Source organism: Hippoglossus stenolepis, chromosome 20 (genome assembly GCF_022539355.2).
Source record: "Hippoglossus stenolepis isolate QCI-W04-F060 chromosome 20, HSTE1.2, whole genome shotgun sequence".
Classification (NCBI taxonomy): Eukaryota; Metazoa; Chordata; class Actinopteri; order Pleuronectiformes; family Pleuronectidae; genus Hippoglossus; species Hippoglossus stenolepis.
In genome coordinates, this window is record NC_061502.1 from 1,578,751 (window position 1) to 1,599,199 (window position 20,449).

The following is a 20,449-nucleotide window of genomic DNA, read 5'->3' on the forward strand; positions in this document are numbered from 1 at the left end:
ACCATTCCACAATGAGTGCCTTTGCATTTAGTGTTTCACGTATTTTTTGATTCTAATGCTTCTCTAGTTTACTTCAGTAACATTATTGAATTTTACTTTTGACGTACTTTTTTAACACTGTGTTGTTGCCACTTTAACCAAAGTAAAACATATAAGTGATTACTCAACCATGGATGGTAGCCTGTACTAGATTTAAAGGATAGATTTTTTTTACCTTAAAACCTTAAAACTTGCAGGGCTCTCCTGCTAAGATCTGTGTACTCTGCCAGTGCCTGAGTATGGTGGGAAAATGAAGCCACGTCTGCATATCTGTGGTTTTGTAAGGAGTCAGCTCTGCAAGTCATACTGTGCCACACATGGCCCTGGATGTCCTGGTCTGGAAACACTGTAGGTGCTCAGCATTCCTTGTGGCTTATTCCAGAATAAATTGGCTTGTTTTTCATCACAGAGTAAGAATATATGTACAGTATAAACAGTGGCAACAGGGCTGATCTTTAGTCTGCATTCAGGGACGTGGAGCTGAGGTCATGTGGACTATTCAAATCATGAGCTCATTTGGTTTTGTTTGCCTGCTTTCTTTTCATAGTTGGACTCAAGAAACTTCAAACACGTGTTGCCTTCGATCATGTGGTAACGCATGGGATGAAACCTTGAATAAGAATTCTGTAATTTTCACAAAAGTTTTCCTTCACAAACAGACCAAACGTAGGACTAATCACAGTATGAGAGCTTCTATTCCAAACACTGAGTTCTGCTGGTTTTCCTGCCGCATAAACATTCAGCACACATTTTCCATTTGCAAGTCAGCAAACAATGGAATATTTTTTTGGAATATATTTTTGGAATAAAGAATTTCAAGTTTGAAAAGAACACGGAGAAGAAAAAGTGTATAAATTCTCTTTATGTAACTTGAGGAAACATTTTGTTTCATTTTACAGGTGAAGTGCACTCTGGGAGAGTCCTCTCTCTCCTGAAACTCACCCCACATGAGGGCAATGGTGGCATGAGGTGCACCAGGAGCTGTGGTGGACATTTCCTGCACACTCAGCACCTTGGATGAATGACTGGTCCTCCTGTTCTTTGCTCAGCCTTTTAAAAGCTCCTCGTGCATATCTGCTTCACATCAGGATGTGGGGACATAATTACGGTTAGCAAGTTAAGGATGGGGAACAGCAGTGGAGCTCCACCGCCTTTTCTTTTTCCACTGCCACCCTCACTGTGCCAGCATGGAACTGCTGGGTTGCCAGTTTTGCCATCGAAAATGTAGGGATTTTCTACACTGTACTTACCTAGAGGAACATCATCTTATGTACGCCCAGCTTTCAACTGTGTTTCTTTTTTAGGAAGTACAGAGTTTATAAAACATACGTGACCCCCTGGTACATTTTAATTCTATTTCCTATGATTTGCTTTGCCACATATGTTTTGGAAATATAATCCCTGCCTGGGTTGTATTAGTTCAATGGGTCCTTTTCATATCATCTTAGCTTTTTTGTTATTAATCCAAACCTTTAACATTGATCTGATGAAGACCTCCACCCTGACCCACCCCAACTCCTTTTCACAAGTGAATCAGGAGGCCACATATTGTGCAATTAGATAATCCAGATTAATTTGTTTGTGAATGTTTGAATTTGTAATTTAGGGCTGCGTACAGTGGTGAGCATTGTTGCCTCAAAGCAAGAAGGTTCTGGGTTTGAACCTGACAGCTGACAGGGGCCTTTCTGTGTGGAGTGTGCACGTTGTGCCTGTATCTGTGTGGGTTTTCTCCAGACACCCCAGATTCCGCTTACAGTTCAAACACATGCACGTTAGGTTAAATGAAAGCTCTAAATTGCCCATAGGTGTGGAAATGAGCGTGGATGTTTGTCTCTGTATGTTGGATCCTGTGTTATACTGTCGACCTGTCCAGCTGGGATTAGCTCCGACTCTGTCTTGGTTCCAGATACTGCTGATTCAGAGCTGTTCTGCTGATCCAGCTGCATAAAGTGGCTAATGTGGTCACCTTAACTTGGCTCATCTGAGAATCATCATTGGAAATGTAGGGGTTTATGGAAAATCACTCAGAATCACCACCTTGGAGGGCAAATGATGCAGAGGGTCCAGAAAATAATGCATCATGATCATTATTCTGACCACATGAGGCATGAGTGTATAAATTAATTGCCAGCAGCTCTTCCATTTAAGTTGCACACGGACAAAATGTGCATTTCGATCCATAAAAATTCAACGGTATTTTTTTTGCCAAAGTCTACAGATGTTTTAAGTCCCACAATAAATGATTTCATTATTTCTTTTTCTTTGGTTTTTCATTGTCATCCCCTTCAACCCAACTTTGTCTGAAGTACTTTGAACCAGCCCTCTCTCGCACTCTGGTGGCAACACGTGCTGACCTGTGACATCATAGTGCAACTCCCCCCCCTGACCTCCCAGGGGTCAGCCTGTATTCACAGCACAATGTGACTGTCAACACTCATTCCCCAGCCTGATGGGAGAAACGCCACATAATCAGTGCCGCCGTCACTGAGCGATGTCATTAGGAATGGCTCACTGATCTTCTATGGCCGACCCAGCAATGAGCACACCAGTGCCCGCCTGGCTGCTACCGCCGCTGCTGCCCTGCGACCTCTGCGAACACACTGCGCCCCGAGAGCGCTAAAGGTCTCAGCACTCGGCTACATGCGCGTCTGCTGACTGAATCCACTTGTTCCTGTGGCAGAGACACTGTGGCGAGTGATCTCACTGCACTTTGAGATCACCAACTGACACAGAAACATGTTGTGGAATATACAGCGTTTGATGTGAAGAAGACGCCATCAGGGAATTCATGTTTTTATGCACATAAAGCCGAGCCTTGCAGGAAAAATAAAGGCACAGCGTCTTCTGAGCTGCAGGCAGAAGTGCTTAAACTGCAGCCTCAAAGTGAGCATTAAAATTTCAACAGTGCAGCGAGTGGCTCTCTTCTGGTGATAGGGGTTCATGAGTTTAGCTTCAGCTGATGCATATGTTCACAGTTAATAACGGTGTCTGCTTGATTGGAGCGTGGAGCTCCATTTTCTACAGTCTCAAGCTTTATATCACATTCAGGACTGTGATTTATCTACGTGTGAGAGTACAGGCCTCAAGGAAAAGCCATCAGTTAAAGCTCAATTAATCAATGTGGTAGCCTGGAACTCATTAGAATAAATAAGCATCTGTTCTCCAGATTGTAAATGAGTCTGAACATGTGCTGTTTTGCAGTCATTCTGTTTTTAAAAATGCTGACTGGCCTCTATGTCAACAACTACTTAACATCCAGTTAAAACGTCATCACACAGAAACACAAGTGAAAAGTCTTGATTAAGAAAAGACACCACACACACACACACACACACACACACACACACTTTCACTACTTTTACTTTAACACAACATTTGAACTTTATTTTGGTCAACTAAATTGCACACCGCTCCACAATGGAATATCCATCCATTATGTCTACTCCTTTGAGGGTCTCACAGGGGGGTGGGTTGGGGGGGGTGGCTGAAGCTAAACCCAGCTGACAGCGGATCACAGGGCTGATATAACAAAAACCCATTCACATTTACACCCACGGTCAATTTACAGTCTCCAATGAGCCTGCATGTCCTTGGAGTGTGGGAGGAATCCGGAGTACCTGAAACTAAACCTAAGGAGAACAAGCAAACTCCACAGAGAAGCCTCTGGTCGAACCTTCCCATTGCACCTCAGTGTGATAAAAATAAAACAAAAACCTAATCAATATCTGGCAATTAAAGAAAATGTATAATGTCATGTTTGAACGTTTCTGATATAAAATGAGCTAAAATAATTTTGGGTTACAGAAAATAGAACTTTAGCTACTGAAAACATTGTCAGAAGGTATGAACTGCACATTTAATGTACAACATTAAGATGTTTACAGTTGTGAGGGACTTTAAAGGTTGATTGGAGCTGAAGTGATTCTGAAAGTGCACATAGGGACATTTAGGGGAAGAGCTTTCACTTCCTTGATATAGATACATAAACGCATGCAAGCAGACATGAACATGAGCATTTCTGACACATGTGCATCACATGTGCAAGTACAGCTTCTTGTGTCAACAGCTTTTCCCTAAAAGTCGACCACTCGAGATGGAGTGGACCTCCCTGGTTTGTTGCGTGACGACCAGCACGGTCACTGCTGGAGCCGGCTGGGCTGCTCTCCAGCTATCTGCAACGACCTGAGCAACAATTACTCAGTATGACGGATTGAAGTCTGCGTCCACTGCTGCTGCTGCACTTCTGACCCTGAGAAGGCAGCACACCGAGCCAAACACTTCTTATCAACATTCAGTTAATCAGTGAACAAATCCTGTATCAACAGCTGTGCTGCTCAACACTTTTGGCTCATGGCCTGACGGGACGGTTCGGCTCAAGGATTTTATTTTCCCTTTTCGGGCTGTTTTAATTTTTTTTTCTAGGAATCCTAGAGGCTGCAAATATGTTGGTGAAAGTGATCATTTCATAACTGTTTGTATTTTGATGTGTTATGCAGTTTTTTTTTCGAGCACAAGAACGTGCAAGAAACAAATTCCAATGAAAGAACAATCTAAGAGCAAACATATTGCGGTAGTGACCAGGAATTTAATCACAATTGGTTTAATTACAACATAGACACACTGCAAATAATTCCTTCTTTTTTTTTTACAAGCCCACAAGTTAAAATGCTCTTCCCTTCATTCCTTCCATAGATTTTGGTAGAAGAAATTCTCTGTATAAACACATGATACTGTTTCTCTCTGGAAATACTAGAAATACCTGATGTGAACCACATCCTTAGCAGGGAAGCAAGGAAGATGAACCTTTATCACATGGTCAGGACTGTGTGGGCTACTTCAGTTTCCATGAACACAGCCTTCAATAAGGGAACATGCATTCTTTAATTTAGTTTCTTCAGTGACAGTTTCTCTTTTAACAGTAGATAAAATGAGAAATCTCCACTCTCCATCCACTCTGCAGTGCTTTTACCGCTCTTAAGGAGAAATCTCCTCTTCAAACCTACTAAAACTATTGCAATTTTACACAGATTCTGAATTTCAACAATGTTTTCTTAGCCAATATTTGTTCTTTAAGTTAAGAACAGAGTCTATGCTCATTCAAGATCACTCTTACTACTCTGCTACTGACCCACTTGTCTTTTCTTCAATTATAAAGTTGTATGACAGGATCAAAATTCCCATAAAATGTAATTCTCATTTATAGAATTTTGCTGGTACTTTGTTATTTATAGTTTAGAATTAATGTCAAGAAAGAAATGCATCACTTAAAAAAGACAGACAGGTTTCAGAGAATATTTTTATTTTTGCAAATTTGTATTATTTACTTGTGTGTCTTGGAGATTTTAAACACGTGGACATGTTGAAGAGGAGAACACTTTCACCAAAATACACCCATCTTTATGTGTTACACACTGGTGTTTACATGTGTTACATGTGCCGTGGTTTTACAGCTACATCTATTAGTTACACTGGTCTGTCCATGTGTAGCTAAGAGCATGAGAGGAAACTAACCGAGCTTGCTTCGAACCCGACAGGCATTGTGTTTTTTGTGTCCGGCCCTGATCCGGCCCGATGCAGTCAATGTAGGCTGCACATTGAGTTTGTGCTACTCTGTCCCTGACACATGATAACAGATATGTGCAGTGTAAGAACATCAGCCAAGCCAGCATGACGAATATCATTTCATCAATTTTCTCTAGGCTCGTGGTCGGGTATCCACAGATGCTCAGCTGAGGGTTCACCTGCAGTGCTGTGTTTCAGGTGATACTCTGCTCCAGCTCAGACAACTGTCGAGCCTGCCCGTGGTCCGACAGGGCCGACCACGAGCCTGGCAGGTCCGACACAGACGCTCAGCTGAGGGTCCACCTGCAGTGCTGTGTTTCAGGTTTGTTTGTCGACTGGAAATAAAACTCCAAATGAATCTGTATGTTGTGCGTTGTGTTAGATGAGTAGATAGAGCAAAGGCAGCAAAAAGCCAATTCTGCCAGAGAGGATTGTAAAATATCATATAGCAAAAAGTACTTTTGCAGCCTTTTCTTTTCAAGCAGCACATAATTTAAAAACCATATACCCTAAGAACTAAAGAATATCACATCTGTAAACTGCAATTCTATAAAACAATGGTTCAATTGGCAGTCAAACAAGTTATCATCTGGAGAAGAGTTTATTTCGTTTTTTTCCCTTTTTGTCTCATTCACTAATTGATTTACTATTGTTTTACTATTTATACTTTTGTGCCGTCAATGTGCTGTGTGCCTTTGGCCATGATTTCCTGTCATACAGTTACATCATAGATTCAAATTTTAGACTTTACCTCACAACTTAAGTTAGTTAATGTGCATCGTCCCTCTTAGATAAATAAACATATACCGACCAACACCTTGAGCAGCTGCTGAAATGCAGCGCCTTGTTTCTTGCAAAGCCCTCGTGAGTAAGTACTTAATGTACCATAGCAAAGCAATTAAAAAAATCAATAAATTCAGAAAATTGATCAATGGCAATTTCTGTCTGTAATTACTGTCAAATTGGGGATGAATGGATGAATGGATGGTTGGATGGATTGTTATTGACATTGAATGAAAATCTAATCTCGAAAGTTGTCATGATATTTACAGTAAGCCTATGTAACTGTGAACGCTGTGGTAAGAAAACCATTGAAATGTTTCAACAATTAACTTATAAAGTGAAATCAATCAAATTTAATACGTATAGCCCAGATTCACGAATCTGAATTTGTCTCATAGGGCTTAAGTGAGGGATCCATCTCCCCGGACGGACAGAAGTGCAAAAGATGCTGCGTGTAACTGAACACATCAACAAAATTACAATATTTACAACATTGATTAGATGAAACAGTTTTTAACGTAAAGGAAACGTGTGTCAATGTTTAAAGTATTTCTACATAAGAACATGTCTGATCCAGATGTAGGGAGCACCAATGAATGTGAGTAGGCGTATTGTATGTCGAAATAATAATAAAGAATAATAGGACTCAGTAGAGCACATGCCTCTGCCAAGGCCCAACAGTTCACATTTAAATTCATTGGATCCAGATTTTTATTTCGATCTGCACCAAACTGTACACACTCATAAATATCAGTCCCCTAAACATGACTTTCCTCATCAAGAATTCTCAGAGAAATCTATGAAAAGGTTGAAAAACGCCCTATCTCATAACTTAAAAGTGAAAAAAAAGTCCTGGATCCGCCCACTGATCCAGATGAGCAACCAAAAGGTAATGAGTTCCTCCCTGACCCTCACCACATCCTTCCACTAAGTTTGGCGGTAATCCGTCTTGTAGTTTTTGCATAATCCTCATGACTATAAAAACAACTTTTGAGGTAATGATAATAGTAATAATGCTATCTCTACTTTCAACGGTTATATAGTCTGACTTTTAATAGGCACACCCCCCCTGAACATAAACACATAACTCCCTCTTTTATCATTTCAGTTTGCTAATACAATGTAAACATGTGGCCAGGCTGCTTAAATATGCTTTAAATTAAGTTCTGATGACCTTGAAAATGAAAATGAATGTAAATTTGAGGAACACATAATCGTTTAACTTTACATTTATGTAATTAATCACACAATAAACAATTATCTGATTGCTTTTGGTTTCCTCTTACATACAAATTTTCAACTTATTCGAATGTTACTTCAAAAAAGACATTGTTTCCTGAAGATTGTTTCTTCATTACTTCTGTTCACTGTACTGAATCTATGGCAGACATTATATGTCATTTTATTACAGAGGAGTTTGAGGCACATTCCATGGAGCGAAAAACACAGGAATTCCTCTGCTGCTCAGTCTCCTCCACACCCTGTACTTTGTGTGGACAATCGAACACGAGCCCTCTGTGCTGACATGTGCTGTTTACTCAACCTGGAACAGCAGTCAGAGATGCCATAACTCAGTTTAACTACCATGTTGAGTTTAATGGACTGGACACACATCGAACTGTTGCCGTCAGTATGATAACACCCCGTTTTATGGCCCGACATCCCTGCAGCATCCCAGTTCGACATACAGATGAACCACTTAGCTACACGGGCGTCAGGGAGTTGTCATCTTTAGAAAAAAACAAAAGAAAAAGAAAAAAACATGATCAGCCTCATTTTCTGGAAGTCCTGCATGACTGAAGGTGTAAACGCTTTCATCTTTGTTGTCATGGCTGAGGAAGGAAAACGTCTTAACCTCAAAGTTGAAGGGAAACAGCACATTGGTTTGCTCAGTGAAGCAACACGGTAACCAACAAGAAGTGAAAGTGAGACGGTCACAGTTTGCATGAAACTGGCGTCTGCTCTAGTCACCCGCGACTACTTCTGTGTTCATGTCGCTGTTCTCATTTCTCAAGGTCATTAGGTTTATTTGAGCTCCTCCACACTGGCCTTTAGGATTTTAATATTAATGGGATCACTCCTAATTTATTTGAAGACATTTTTAAGTCATTTGTGATGATTATGAAATGATTGAGGAATTTGAATATCTACAACATCGCACACCGATCTGCAGAAGAAGATCATGTGATGTGACTGTGTGCTCCAGAAAACATACCACAGATATTTGTGCTGAGATAATGTGTTATGTTCAGTATGTACAGTATGTGATTATTAATCGTTATGATAATCTATAGTTGTATTTCCTTTAGAAATACGTGATAGACTTTAAAAAGTGGAAGAGCAACCCTAACCCTAACCTTAAGTGCTGTTCATGGGTGTTTACATACTGTCACTCTTTTCTGTTCCATATTGCTTGACACAAATGTTACCTTTGCGACATTTGAGCATTAATGGAAAGCCCCATTAAATATTTTGCAAAATGAACACTGATCTGGCAAACTGTGAAAAATGAGACGACAAAACAAAATTCCAGACCTAAGGATGGTTTTGTGCTCTACAGTAATGTAAGCCTTTGCAGGCGTTACAAAGGTGCTATTGTTATTTGTTAACCCTTTCAAAAAGGTATTGACAGTATTTGAAGTGAAACCGCCTCTCTAAGGTTTTTTGGGGCAACAGTTGTAAATGTGGACCCTCAATGGTATGTTGCTGTGTCAGGCTGTTTTCACAAAGGGGCTCTCTGCTTGCCAGGTATATAAAAGGAAGGGTCTCCAACAGGTAGTCAAGCAGTTCAGCTCAAGAGCATTAGCAGCAGCAGCAACAGCAATAGCAGCGGCAGTGACAACACCTGGCAAAGATGACTTCCAGTGGCATGAACATGAGCAAGATCATCTTCTACGAGGAGAAGAACTTCCAGGGCCGCTCCTACGAGTGCATGAGCGACTGCCCTGACATGTCCTCCTACATGAGCCGCTGCCATTCCTGCAGGGTGGAGAGGGGCTGCTTCATGGTCTACGACCGCACCAACTTCATGGGAAACCAGTTCTTCATGAGGAGGGGCGAGTACGCCGACTACATGAGCATGATGGGCATGAGTGACTGCATCAGGTCATGTCGCATGATCCCCATGCACAGAGGCTCCTTCAGGATGAAGATCTACGAGAGGGAGAACTTCCAGGGCCAGATGCACGAGGTGATGGAAGACTGCGAGGATGTCATGGACCGCTATAGCATGTCTAACTTCATGTCCTGCAACGTGATGGAGGGCCACTGGCTGATGTATGAGCAGGCCCACTACAGGGGAAGAATGATGTACATGAGGCCTGGAGAGTACAGGAGCATCATGACCATGGGCTCAAGCAGCATGAGGGTCATGAGCATGAGGCGCATCATGGATTCCTGCCACTAAATGACGACTCGTGATGGTTAATTAATTACTGTGTTACAGAGCAACTTATCTGGAGCAGGATACACTCGATGTTGAATGCAGCAAAAGGATAACAAACACCAAAGAACTGTTTTTCAACTGCACTGCCTCAATAAGACACGAAATAAAGTCAAGTTTGTTATAAAATATGATATTGCTTTTCTTATTTCTATTCCTCTCTCTTCCAATTATTTTCATTCCTCTTTCTACGAATCCTAAACACACCTCATCAACCGTGCAACCCCAACTTCAGATATGTTTGATATGTCTGACAATAAGTTTGCTGTAAAAATGTATTTATGTACGCCTGTGTAGCAAATTATATTTATGGTACAAACCAACCTGGGTGTCTCAGGCTCTGCTCTCTCCCTGCTCTCATCCTACCTCAACGACCGCACTTACCGGGTAACTTGGAGAGGATCTGTGTCTGAACCTTGTCCTCTCACTACTGGGGTCCCTCAAGGTTCCGTCCTGGGTCCCCTCCTCTTCTCTCTGTACACCAACTCTCTTGACTCTGTCGTTCACTCACATGGCTTTTCCTCCCACAGCTACGCAGATGACACCCAACTAATTCTCTCTTTTCCCCAATCTGAAACACAGGTAGCCGCAGGAATCTCTCCCTGTCTGACTGTCATCTCTCAGTGGATGTCCGCACACCACCTGAAAATTAACCTTGATAAGACTGAACTTCTTTTCCTTCCAGGGAAAGACTCTCCCACCCATGACCTGACTATTACCTTTGACAACTCCGTGTTAGCCCCCACCCAGACCTCTAGAAACCTGGGTGTGACACTCGACAGCCAACTCTCCCTTACTGCCAACATAACTGCAACAACCTGCTCCTGTAGATTCATGCTGCACAACATCAGGAGAATACGTCACCTTCTCACTCAGAAGGCGGCGCAGGTTCTGGTCCAGGCCCTGGTCATCTCACACCTAGACTATTGCAACTCCCTCCTGGCAGATCTACCTGCTAGTGCCATCCGACCTCTGCAGCTCATCCAGAATGCAGCAGCTCGACTGGTCTTTAAACTAAATTCGCTCACACTACTCCGCTCCTCCGCTCCCTTCACTGGTTACCAGTAGCTGCCCGCATCCATTTCAAAACATTAGTACTTGCGTACCGTGCTGTGAACGGATCGGGTCCAGTCTACATCCAGGACATGGTAAACAGTATAGTAAACAGAGCATATTCATGTATTCCATGTTGTGCCCATGCTCTGCTTGTTCATAGATGAAGCTTCTTCTTAAATGTTGCTTCAAGGATCCACTCCGCTCTGCATCTGCCAATCGACTTGTTGCTCCCTCACTGCGAGCTAAACACTCAACAAAATCACGACTGTTTGCTGTCCTGGCTCCTAAATGGTGGAATGAGCTCCCCATTGACATCAGGACAGCAGAAAGTCTACACATCTTCCACCGCAAACTAAAAACACATCTCTTCCGACTATACCTTGAATAAAGAAAAAAAAGTTTAAACTAAAAATGCATAACTTAAATGCATAACTTAAAGCTGGGTCTTTCTACAGGTAACACATTTTAGTCATTTTAGTTACATTATTTTCAGTGTTGTGCATAAAACTGAGAGGGCCTGCTCCTGATTAACTTTGCAGACCTCAACTCATTTCCTTTCTCGCAAGCAAGGAATATTATGCTAGTGGTAAGATGGCTTGAGTCTTTGTGGTGCATTCAGGAAGGCCACTTTAAACAGAAATCTGGAAGCACTGTGGGTCCAACCCCTCTGCTAGTGGTTCTAAACAAGACTTTAAGAAATACTAATATAAGAATCTATCTTACTTGGTAGAATATATTGAGCTAACAGATTTGGTGCAGCTGAGGCACATCCAAGCACAGAGGCAAATTTCCTAAGTTCACCCTCCAAATTTAAAAACGTTGACACTGAGGCTTTTTGTGTCTCCTGCTTTCCCTTTTCTTTCTCCTGTGCCTCTGGTGCCTTGTAGAGAGATCACAAGAAGAGAAAGGAGAGGGACGAAATATCCCTATTCACATCCATTCTTGAAGAGAAGCAGCCATCTGCCAAATGTCTCTTCACATTAACTTTGCACCATTGACAGCAGTGATGGTGAAAGACAAAACTGCACAATGCTGGGGCCATTATGGCTGGCACATCAAGTTCTCCAGCTGATTTTAGTCTCCCTTTTCACACATAACAGCAGGGTCTAAAAGTCTTACTTTCCCATTCAAATTAATGGGGATGTTGTCTCAGACCTCTGTGTATCTCTCAAATAAAAACATGAGACCTGATCTGAAAGGGAAAGATTGTGCAAAGGGCTGGTGAGGAACCTTTTCACTATCCAGGTCTATTCAAATTTTCATAGTTATTTAAATTTGTATACACTAACCTTTCTAATATCATGGTTGGAAGTGCTTCTCTTTGGCGAAGGCATCTGATGTCAGATAGTAGTGATGATGATGATGAAGAGGGTTATTATGATAATATTCATTGCTGTATTTAGGCACAACAACTTCCTCAAACAAATCCTCACCTTTAGTGGTGCCATGTATGGCTTGTAAAGACAGTAATTCCTCCCTTGTATCAAACTATTTTACTTTGACAGGCAATCAAATATTGCAAATAAAGCAAGCAAATATTGACTAGTTGAGTGTTTAAGGTCTGTTGAGCGAGCACTCATAACTGTCCTGTGCTCACCATTTGTGCCACAGAGCTGAATTTCTCCTTTGTGATGATGGTTCTCCACTTGCAGACACTGTTCCGTGCACTAATATCACATGCACGAGTGTGGTTGTTATGTTTGTGGGATTTGAAACTAAGTAAACACATTACATTGTCTCCGTCAGAATGTGATCTTGTGAAAGCTGCATGTTGGGCACCCGAACTCAACTGAAAAGCTTTAAAGGGGACATAGCATGCCCATTTTACCACAAGTTGATATGGTTCCTTGGGGTCTTAATGAAATGTCTGTAACATACTTTGGTCAAAATACCACAAGGATCATTTAAAACAGCACCCTTTTTACCCTGTCTAAAACAGCCCTCCACAGAGTGACCTGTTTTGAGTGCCTGTTCCTTTAAATGCTAATGAGCCAGCTCCCCCCTCCCCCCTCTCCCCCCATGATTTTAAACGATATAAATTACATATTTTATATGATATAAATTATCAAATATGCATCCCATACTTTGTATTCCCCTTCTGTTGTCCTGGAGTTTTAATTTTCCCAATCACATAATTAAATGTCCCCCTCTGCCCATCCACTACAAGCACACAAGCAGCCAGACAGAGAGAGAAAGAGAGGTGGGGGGGGGGGGCTATGAAGACCATCATTTACCCCCGAACCCCGACATTCAACGGGTACAACAACAAGCGGAGAAAGGATGAGGTGGGGGGTGGGCCAAGGCCATGTAGGGAGACTTCCAGTGCCTTGTTACGACACAAAACCCAGGAAGCTCAATCGAGTCACTCAAGCATGACGTTTCTGACTTAGAGGAACCATAACAAAACGTGCAAGTGTTTTTTTCCCAGAGTTTTGGGGTTGGTAGACATGCCAGATACCCACATTAACCTGTAGAAGCACTAACAAAGTGGAATTTGCATGCTATGTCCCCTTTAACTATAGCCCCCTTTACAAAATCCACTGACACCCACTGACATTTGGCTTTTTTCTGCAATGGGAATGGATACAATCGGCATTCACTCCCGGGTCAAATGACTCTACTCAAATTTGTATTGGCTACGGCATGGTAGCGATGTAAGAGAGCGGCTATGCTGTCCGGACATTCGAGAGAAAAATGACAGAGGCAAACTCTGCGCCAACAAGACTTGTCTTTTACTTCCAAAAATTATATTTTGTCCATCTCTCTTGGTCAGAACATTTCACTTGTCTTTTCTCCCCATGCTGGTCTGCAATGACTCATAATGGCTACAAGTGTGTTTCGATTCCACTGACTGTGACCTGACAGTCATGTAGCTGGAGGGGACCACTCGCAGGGACATGTCAATACTATTTTTTATTTTGTTTAGGCTATTGCAAATCTACACATGTGGCATCAAGGCTGGATGCCACATCCAGCCTTGAAGCCAGAGGTTTGCCACCCATGGTTTGGGGTTTAACTACTAGCAAACAAAATAAAACATTTTGTTTTATAAGATAGTCAGAATGATATTGGAGAGCTGCAGGAATTATTCATGGGTTGTGCTGAAAATAACCCTGTTCAATGTTTTAATACTGCCTTCTGTGAACTTGGGCAGTGATCCAAAGTAACAGGCTCCTGTTTGTCAGAATCATCCATTTGGAAAATAAAATGTACAATGGGCTATCTGGATCCACTGTCAATTTAGGCCTGATCATTTGTACAGTGACACAGGTCACAGATACATGAGACTTCCTCCAAACGGTTGGGTTCAGCAAAACAAAAGGAGCTGAGTAGGTCTAACAAGTCTGTGAGTCAGATTTGAGAAAGTTTGGATGTTTGAGCGTTGGCAACATTGGTACTAAGGTTACTCAAAAACCTGTTTAAAGAGAACAGAGTCTGGCAGCAGAGCACCGCTATCAAAGCTGCTTTTGTAAGTCACATCAAGACAAGGCTCTAACCATTTGAAAAACAGCCGTGGGGTGAACGAGGCCAGCATTTTCTTGGACACAAACAGCACTACTAGGGAAACCAAACCAGAGTAGTCAGCACAACTCTCCATCACAGCACCAGCAGTGAAAATTGGAATCATATGAATGATGTTTGTCATTCGTAGTCATAGGGATATGTGGACAATGGTGTGAAAGGATCAAACACTTCAGGAGCTTTTGCTACTGACAACCTTCACAACTTTACCAATTAGGCAGATGTGAGGGAATGAGAGAGTAAGGTTTCAACTTATTTGTCCACTATGTTAGAGCAGTTTTGTGCATTCAACCAACTCCACCACACTAGTACATTAACACTATTAGAATGATTTATTGCAACCCACACCCCTATGAGGCAGGTTTTTTGTCCCCTCTGAGTTGTATTCATTTGGAACAACCTTGTCCTTATTTGTTCTTTCCCATTTATTTGTTTATATGAACAGAGAAGGTGAAGTATTTTTCAAGCTCCACAAGCTGATACTTTGTGGAGACATCATGGGCAGAAAGACATACAAAGAGCTGTGAGTGTAACTTAATATCCTGGAGAACATATTTGTGTTGTTTACTGCCCTCCAGCCATCAGTTGTCTGGCTTTACTGTCTTAAGGGATCATTTAAAGTCGTCTTGACCTCCCTCAGTTTGAAAGCTTCTGCCAGGATGTGCCTTTTTTCCATTTAATGATGAAGACAAATTTACTGTAGAGCAAAATGTGTACAGCACACGATCCTTATTATCACAACAAAATCAACCAGCTAGTGAACCTCTTAGAAAAACTTGGGCCTCAATGACACTTCCCACACTTTGTGCAATGTGCAATTAAGTGTAAAAAGTGTAATATAAAGACTTCAAATGAAAACATAGCTGCTCTTAGACCGAACTCCGGAGAACTTTCCGACAGTCTCCAGAGGGGATGTATGTGTGAACACAAATGTCAAAGAGAAAGCCTCTAGACTTTCTGCTGAGTTCCTCCTGCCAGCCCCCTCCTTAAAAGTCAGACAGCCGGAGAATTCACCACGAGCGAGTGGGTGTGTTGAAGACGTTTCTAACATGTGGCAGATGCAAAATAAAAAAAATAAAAAGAATACAAATATCTCAGAATGAAAAAGTGGTGCTATACATGCAGAAGTCACTGACGAAGATGTCAAGAGAGCCTTTGGTGATAACTGCTAAAGCCGGTGTCGAACAAAAACATGTGATCACCGCAGAGGAATTAATACAGTACATCCTGCCTCTGCTCCTCCCGATCCATTGTTCATGTCTGAAAGGCAACCTTATGGAGAAGGTCCAGACCCAGTTCTGGGGACATCCTTGTTCATGCCTGAAAACACCTCATGTTTGGCCTCTGCCCCAGAAAGCACACCAGTGCCTTGTCACTGAAATACTACCCCTGCTCATGGTTCTGTTGGCATCTGATCGGGATCGTAGTGGCAGATCCTGTATCCTGTTGGTAGCTGATCGTGGATAGTGGTGGTGGACCATGGTCATGTTGGCAGCTGAAGGTGGATCAAGATGGTGAATCCCGATAGTGTCAGTGGATCATGATGATGGATTGTGGATTATGGTGGATCCTGATCGTGTTGGCAGTTGATCGTGGACTATTATTTTCAACAAGACTGCTTGATAAACAATATGCCTACTCACATTACATTACGTTACTGACAATAATTGCTCAATTCATTTACTTTCCATTATGTTATAAATTGTTTCTTTTAACCAAGGCTGTAAATACTCTTATTTTGCTGATGTTCTCCGTTACACGTGGCCTCTATTGCACTTCTGTCCGTCCTGGGAGAGGGATCCTTCACATGTGGCTCTCTCTGAGGTTTCTATTTAGTTGAGTTAGATTGTTTTCCCCTGTTAAAAGGGCTTCTGGTAGTTTTTCCTTACTCTTGTTGAGGGTGAAGGACAGAGTATGTGGCACCTTGTTAAAGCCCTATGAGACTAATTGTGATTTGTGTTTGATTATTTGACTAAATATGGGAGCCATTCTATCGTCATAATATTTTCTTTGTTCCTACATCAAATTTAAATTTGTATCTGCTTTGCTGGAAATGACTAAATATAATGTTAAGACATTACATAAGGTCTCAAGGGATGTTTCCAGTTGACAAGCGTTGACATCAGATGAGTTAAGAAGTCCGGTTTATTCTTAATTGGTTCTTATTTTCTTAGTTTTAGCAATCCACAATAACATTGTGAGACTCACCAAGTGATTTGTCTAGATCACAGAAGGCTGCAATAACATTGGTTAAAAAATGAGCAGTCAGATGATGAGGATGGTTATAAAACAAACCCACAAATTAGCCTTACGAGAACAAAAAATTCAAGGCAAATAGTCAAAGAATTATCCTTTCTCTTGCAAACCTCCATCATCCTTCTTTTAGCTTAGTTCTATTCTTATTTTCTGCACAATGAAGTGTTATTAGCAGCATTTTGAATCGACTCACTTACTGTTTTCTATGCAAGTTATATAATCATTAAAAACTTTTCAGATTTTCTGACTGCCCCTGTGTTTGATGCCTTTGGCTGAAATTGAGTCTTAAAGATCAGTTTCAGAAGTTGTGCTGAAAAGGGAGTAGGTGCCACCTCACTATTGAGTTACTGACACAACTAAAGGCATTTCGTTGCATTCACTCTCGGGAGATTTGTACTCAACATAATGTTTTTGGAGGCTTTGTTTTGTGGACCTTTATTTCTCTTGTTGCCATGGATTAAGGCTGACAGACTGGAAAAGCTTGTTTAGGGCACAGAGGGGTGGCTGGGATAGAATATCAGACCAATGACCCCAAGGCCAAGGACAGTCTATCTAGTGTGTGTGTGTGTGTGTGTGTGTGTGTGTGTATGTGTGTATATGTGTGTCTGTGTGTGTGTGTGTGTGCGTGTAGTGGTGGGGGGTCTTCCACATTGGCTCATTGTTATTTCCCTAGTAAATGTACATGGGGAAAAACAGATGTGAGCTGGTAAAGGGGTTGAAAGAATCCAGTATTACGAGTGAGAGGAATCCTATTTCATTCTGACTGAGGCAAACAGCTGCACTGTTGCTCATTCATGTTGTCAGCCAGTACAATGGGCTCACCAAAACTGGACAGCTGAAGACTGGAAAAACATAGCCGTGTCAGAATTTGCCATCAACAGCATGTGTCCAAGGACCTGACTTTATGAACAGTCCAGTCTACTGGTGGTGGTGTAATGCTTTAGCCTATCTAGTACAGTATTGTTGCTTGCTGACCATGTTCATTTCTTTATGGCCACAGTTTACCATCTTCTAATGGTTACTTCCAGCAGGATAGTGCTCAATTTCTCAAAGATAAAATCATCATCATTAAAATGGTTTCATGAACATCAGTGACATCATTCACCAGATGTGAATAGCTGGACACCTTTGGGATGTGTTAGTAGATTAGCAGCATGAATGTGCAGCTAAGAAATGATGTTATCATCGTCAAAACGTTTGGCTCATCAGTTTAAGTCATAAATCCTCTTCGAATCTTAATAGTCCCTTAGCTGAACCTGTTTTAATGCATGTTAAACCCTGGATAGTTGGATAGTGCATGCTGACTCAGTCCTTCTGATAGGACGCCTGGGATAGTCTGTGTTCCTGCTTTAGTTTGTAAAGCATGAAACTTATGGGACATGATAAAGTAAAGCACATATCCATAGTTTTCTATGTCTTGTTGCCTGAAGTCTGGACTTTCAAACTGTTATGTCCAGAAAGCACAACAGTTTTAGCACTAAGCCAACAGTTTCCATGGAGTATCAGGGTGAACATCCAAAAGGGGTGGGTCCTGCCTGTCGCAGGCATCAGCGTGGTGGGTGTGAGCCGCGTAACAAAACTGCCACAGCAGGTACATAGAAACAGACAAAGTGCTGATTGTCACTGGTGTTATCTGAGCAGAGTGATGGCAGCTGGCAGGGTAGGTTTCACCCAGTGAAAATGTAAAGTGACCTCATGTTATTGTGATAAAGTAAAGCAGGGGCCAGTTTTATTCCAGGGGCTCTCTTGATCAGAGACTCGAAGACCATGATACGGGCCAACTCTGTAATGTGAGCCTGGCCCAAACTGCCTGCTTCCCCTTGTGTGAGGGGTGAAAAACTGCTAGCTCACAGCAAAAAAACGTTACTGTCTGTTTCCAGTGCCCGGCTCAGAATGAAAGTCAGTTCTATTGAAACATCAAACGAAACACTTTGTTCTGTTTAAAACGAAATTAAACAGTATTTCTGAATGTGGTTAGGCTTTGTAATGAGTAACAGAATGAGCAAGATAGAGTGAGGGAGCAGACCACAGATCTCAGCTCAACACGTGGGGTGGGAAAAAAAGCAACTGGCAGTGAATTGAGGGAGCATATGGCACAGGATGGGAGTAGCAACAGGAGTCATCAGTTTGGCTAAAAGGAGACAAATCTATCTCTGACATCTATCACCGGCATCAGTGAAATGAAAGGTTGACGTCAAGATGGGAAAAAAAACTGCTGTAAAGACAGTAAGTCTTCATATGTGCGTTTGGTAATGCTTCATCAACATGCAGAGTGATGAAAGGGAGAATGAAGGAGGGTGGGGGCGGAGGAAGAAAAACCAATATAAGAGGGGGTACAACCATTCCCGAACTCTGCACTTCAAGGAGCCCTATGCTTCTCTCCCCTCGCCGGGGCGTTGTGGAGCTGTTGCCATGGAGATGTGGGTCAGAGTGCTGATGTGCGAGTGCAATATGGATTTGGCGCTGGCAGCCGAGTGCAAACAGCACGGGCTGGAGCCGGGAGTAAACTCCTGCTGAATCTAGGTCACCAGGATTCTCTCGAGCAGAGGCAGACTGAGGCACAAGTTACAGCAGAGAGGGTGCAAGGAGTTGGGGGGGGAGGATGGGGAGGAGTGAAAGCTGTGGCTGGGAAATAGTGGCTCACACACAAATGGATCGCTGTAAGAAAATAGTTTGCCACTGGCAAAATGGCAAACCATTTTGTTACAGGATTACATTGTAGTTGCTGTTAACAAATAAAATGAGAGTCAGCATTTTGCATTTTGGAATTTGCAAATGTGACTGGTTGGATGCATTCAGATGAATTCAGTTTTTTCTGGTTTGATGTGACACTAGAGGGCTGCTGCAGTCACTGTTTTTTACTGACATGTTAGGTGATATACAATAAACAATAATTGAAATAATAATAATAATTAAAAACACTCAATTTTTGAGAGTTTCATCTGTGTATTTGTACTTTTGTTTGTACAGTAGGATTCAAGAAGTTGGTTTGAATGATATTTCTGCAACAAACGTCATTCTGACACTATGTATTGAGGTCCAGTGGACAAACTTCACGGGCTTTGAGTTTGGTATCATTTTAAGAATGAGAACAAGGAGGAAAGAAATTATACATGCACTTTTATAACTGGAAACTGGAGTTTTTAATAGGTTACACAGTATCTCCTAAACACGGCACCTTCAGCTTTTTCTCACCCAATTTGATCGGTGACTTTTTAATTTATTTATTTCAGATTCTTTTCAGTAGCTCAAATGAGGGTTTTTGTCTTTGTCATTTGTCATATCTGTTGTTATATCCAGCCCTGTCTTGAACACATTGCAGTATACAGATGGGTGGGTTTAATGTGATGACCATATCTGCAATACATTTTTAAGATATCATAAAGGGGACAGAACGATTTCATCCAAAGCTATTTAAGGGAGTGTGGAAACTAGGGAAGTCTCTTCTCTGTCAGTGGCATCGAAGTGAGCATCATGTCCAAAGCCCCAATACAGTGAAGACTGTGGTCACAATTCAGCTGTTTGTCTACAAAGACAGACTGGATAGTGTTCCCAGCAAATAAACGCAACACACAGCCACTTCTCCTGCATCAGCAAAACCTAATTCAAACCCCTGCTGAATATTTGACAGTACAGGAAACAATTCCCCCATTCCTTCTCCATAGCCACAGACAGACAAAAGCCTCAGATGAGAGATGGATTGCGATTCCTTCCTTTTAAGTGTCGCCCTTTCAAAGGAAAATGCTAATTAGGTGCTGGAAAGCAAATGGGGGAGCAGTTAAACTGGCA

General features: G+C 41.9%; 1 protein-coding gene across 2 annotated transcripts; it reads left to right on the forward strand.

Annotated features, from left to right (window-relative positions):
- Positions 1–692: 692 nt before the first annotated feature.
- LOC118099485 (gamma-crystallin M2) lies at positions 693–9,790 on the forward strand. 2 transcript variants are annotated; one of them, XM_047338079.1, is made up of 2 exons: positions 693–748; positions 9,250–9,790. In XM_047338079.1, exons 1-2 carry the CDS (start codon positions 723–725, stop codon positions 9,788–9,790), a joined length of 567 nt encoding a protein of 188 aa, XP_047194035.1. In that variant the 5' UTR covers positions 693–722. The 2 variants fall into 2 exon arrangements, with proteins under 2 accessions (XP_047194035.1, XP_035000027.1); XM_035144136.2 differs by lacking the exon at positions 693–748 and having other exon boundaries at positions 9,204–9,790.
- Positions 9,791–20,449: the final 10,659 nt, after the last annotated feature.

Excerpts from the sequence above, each read along its gene's own strand:
- LOC118099485 (XM_047338079.1), top strand. The coding sequence starts at position 723 with ATGAGAGCTTCTATTCCAAACACTGA. Across the intron at positions 749-9,249 it reads GCTTCTATTCCAAACACTGA|TGGCATGAACATGAGCAAGA; the intron begins GTTCTGCTGGTT and ends GATGACTTCCAG.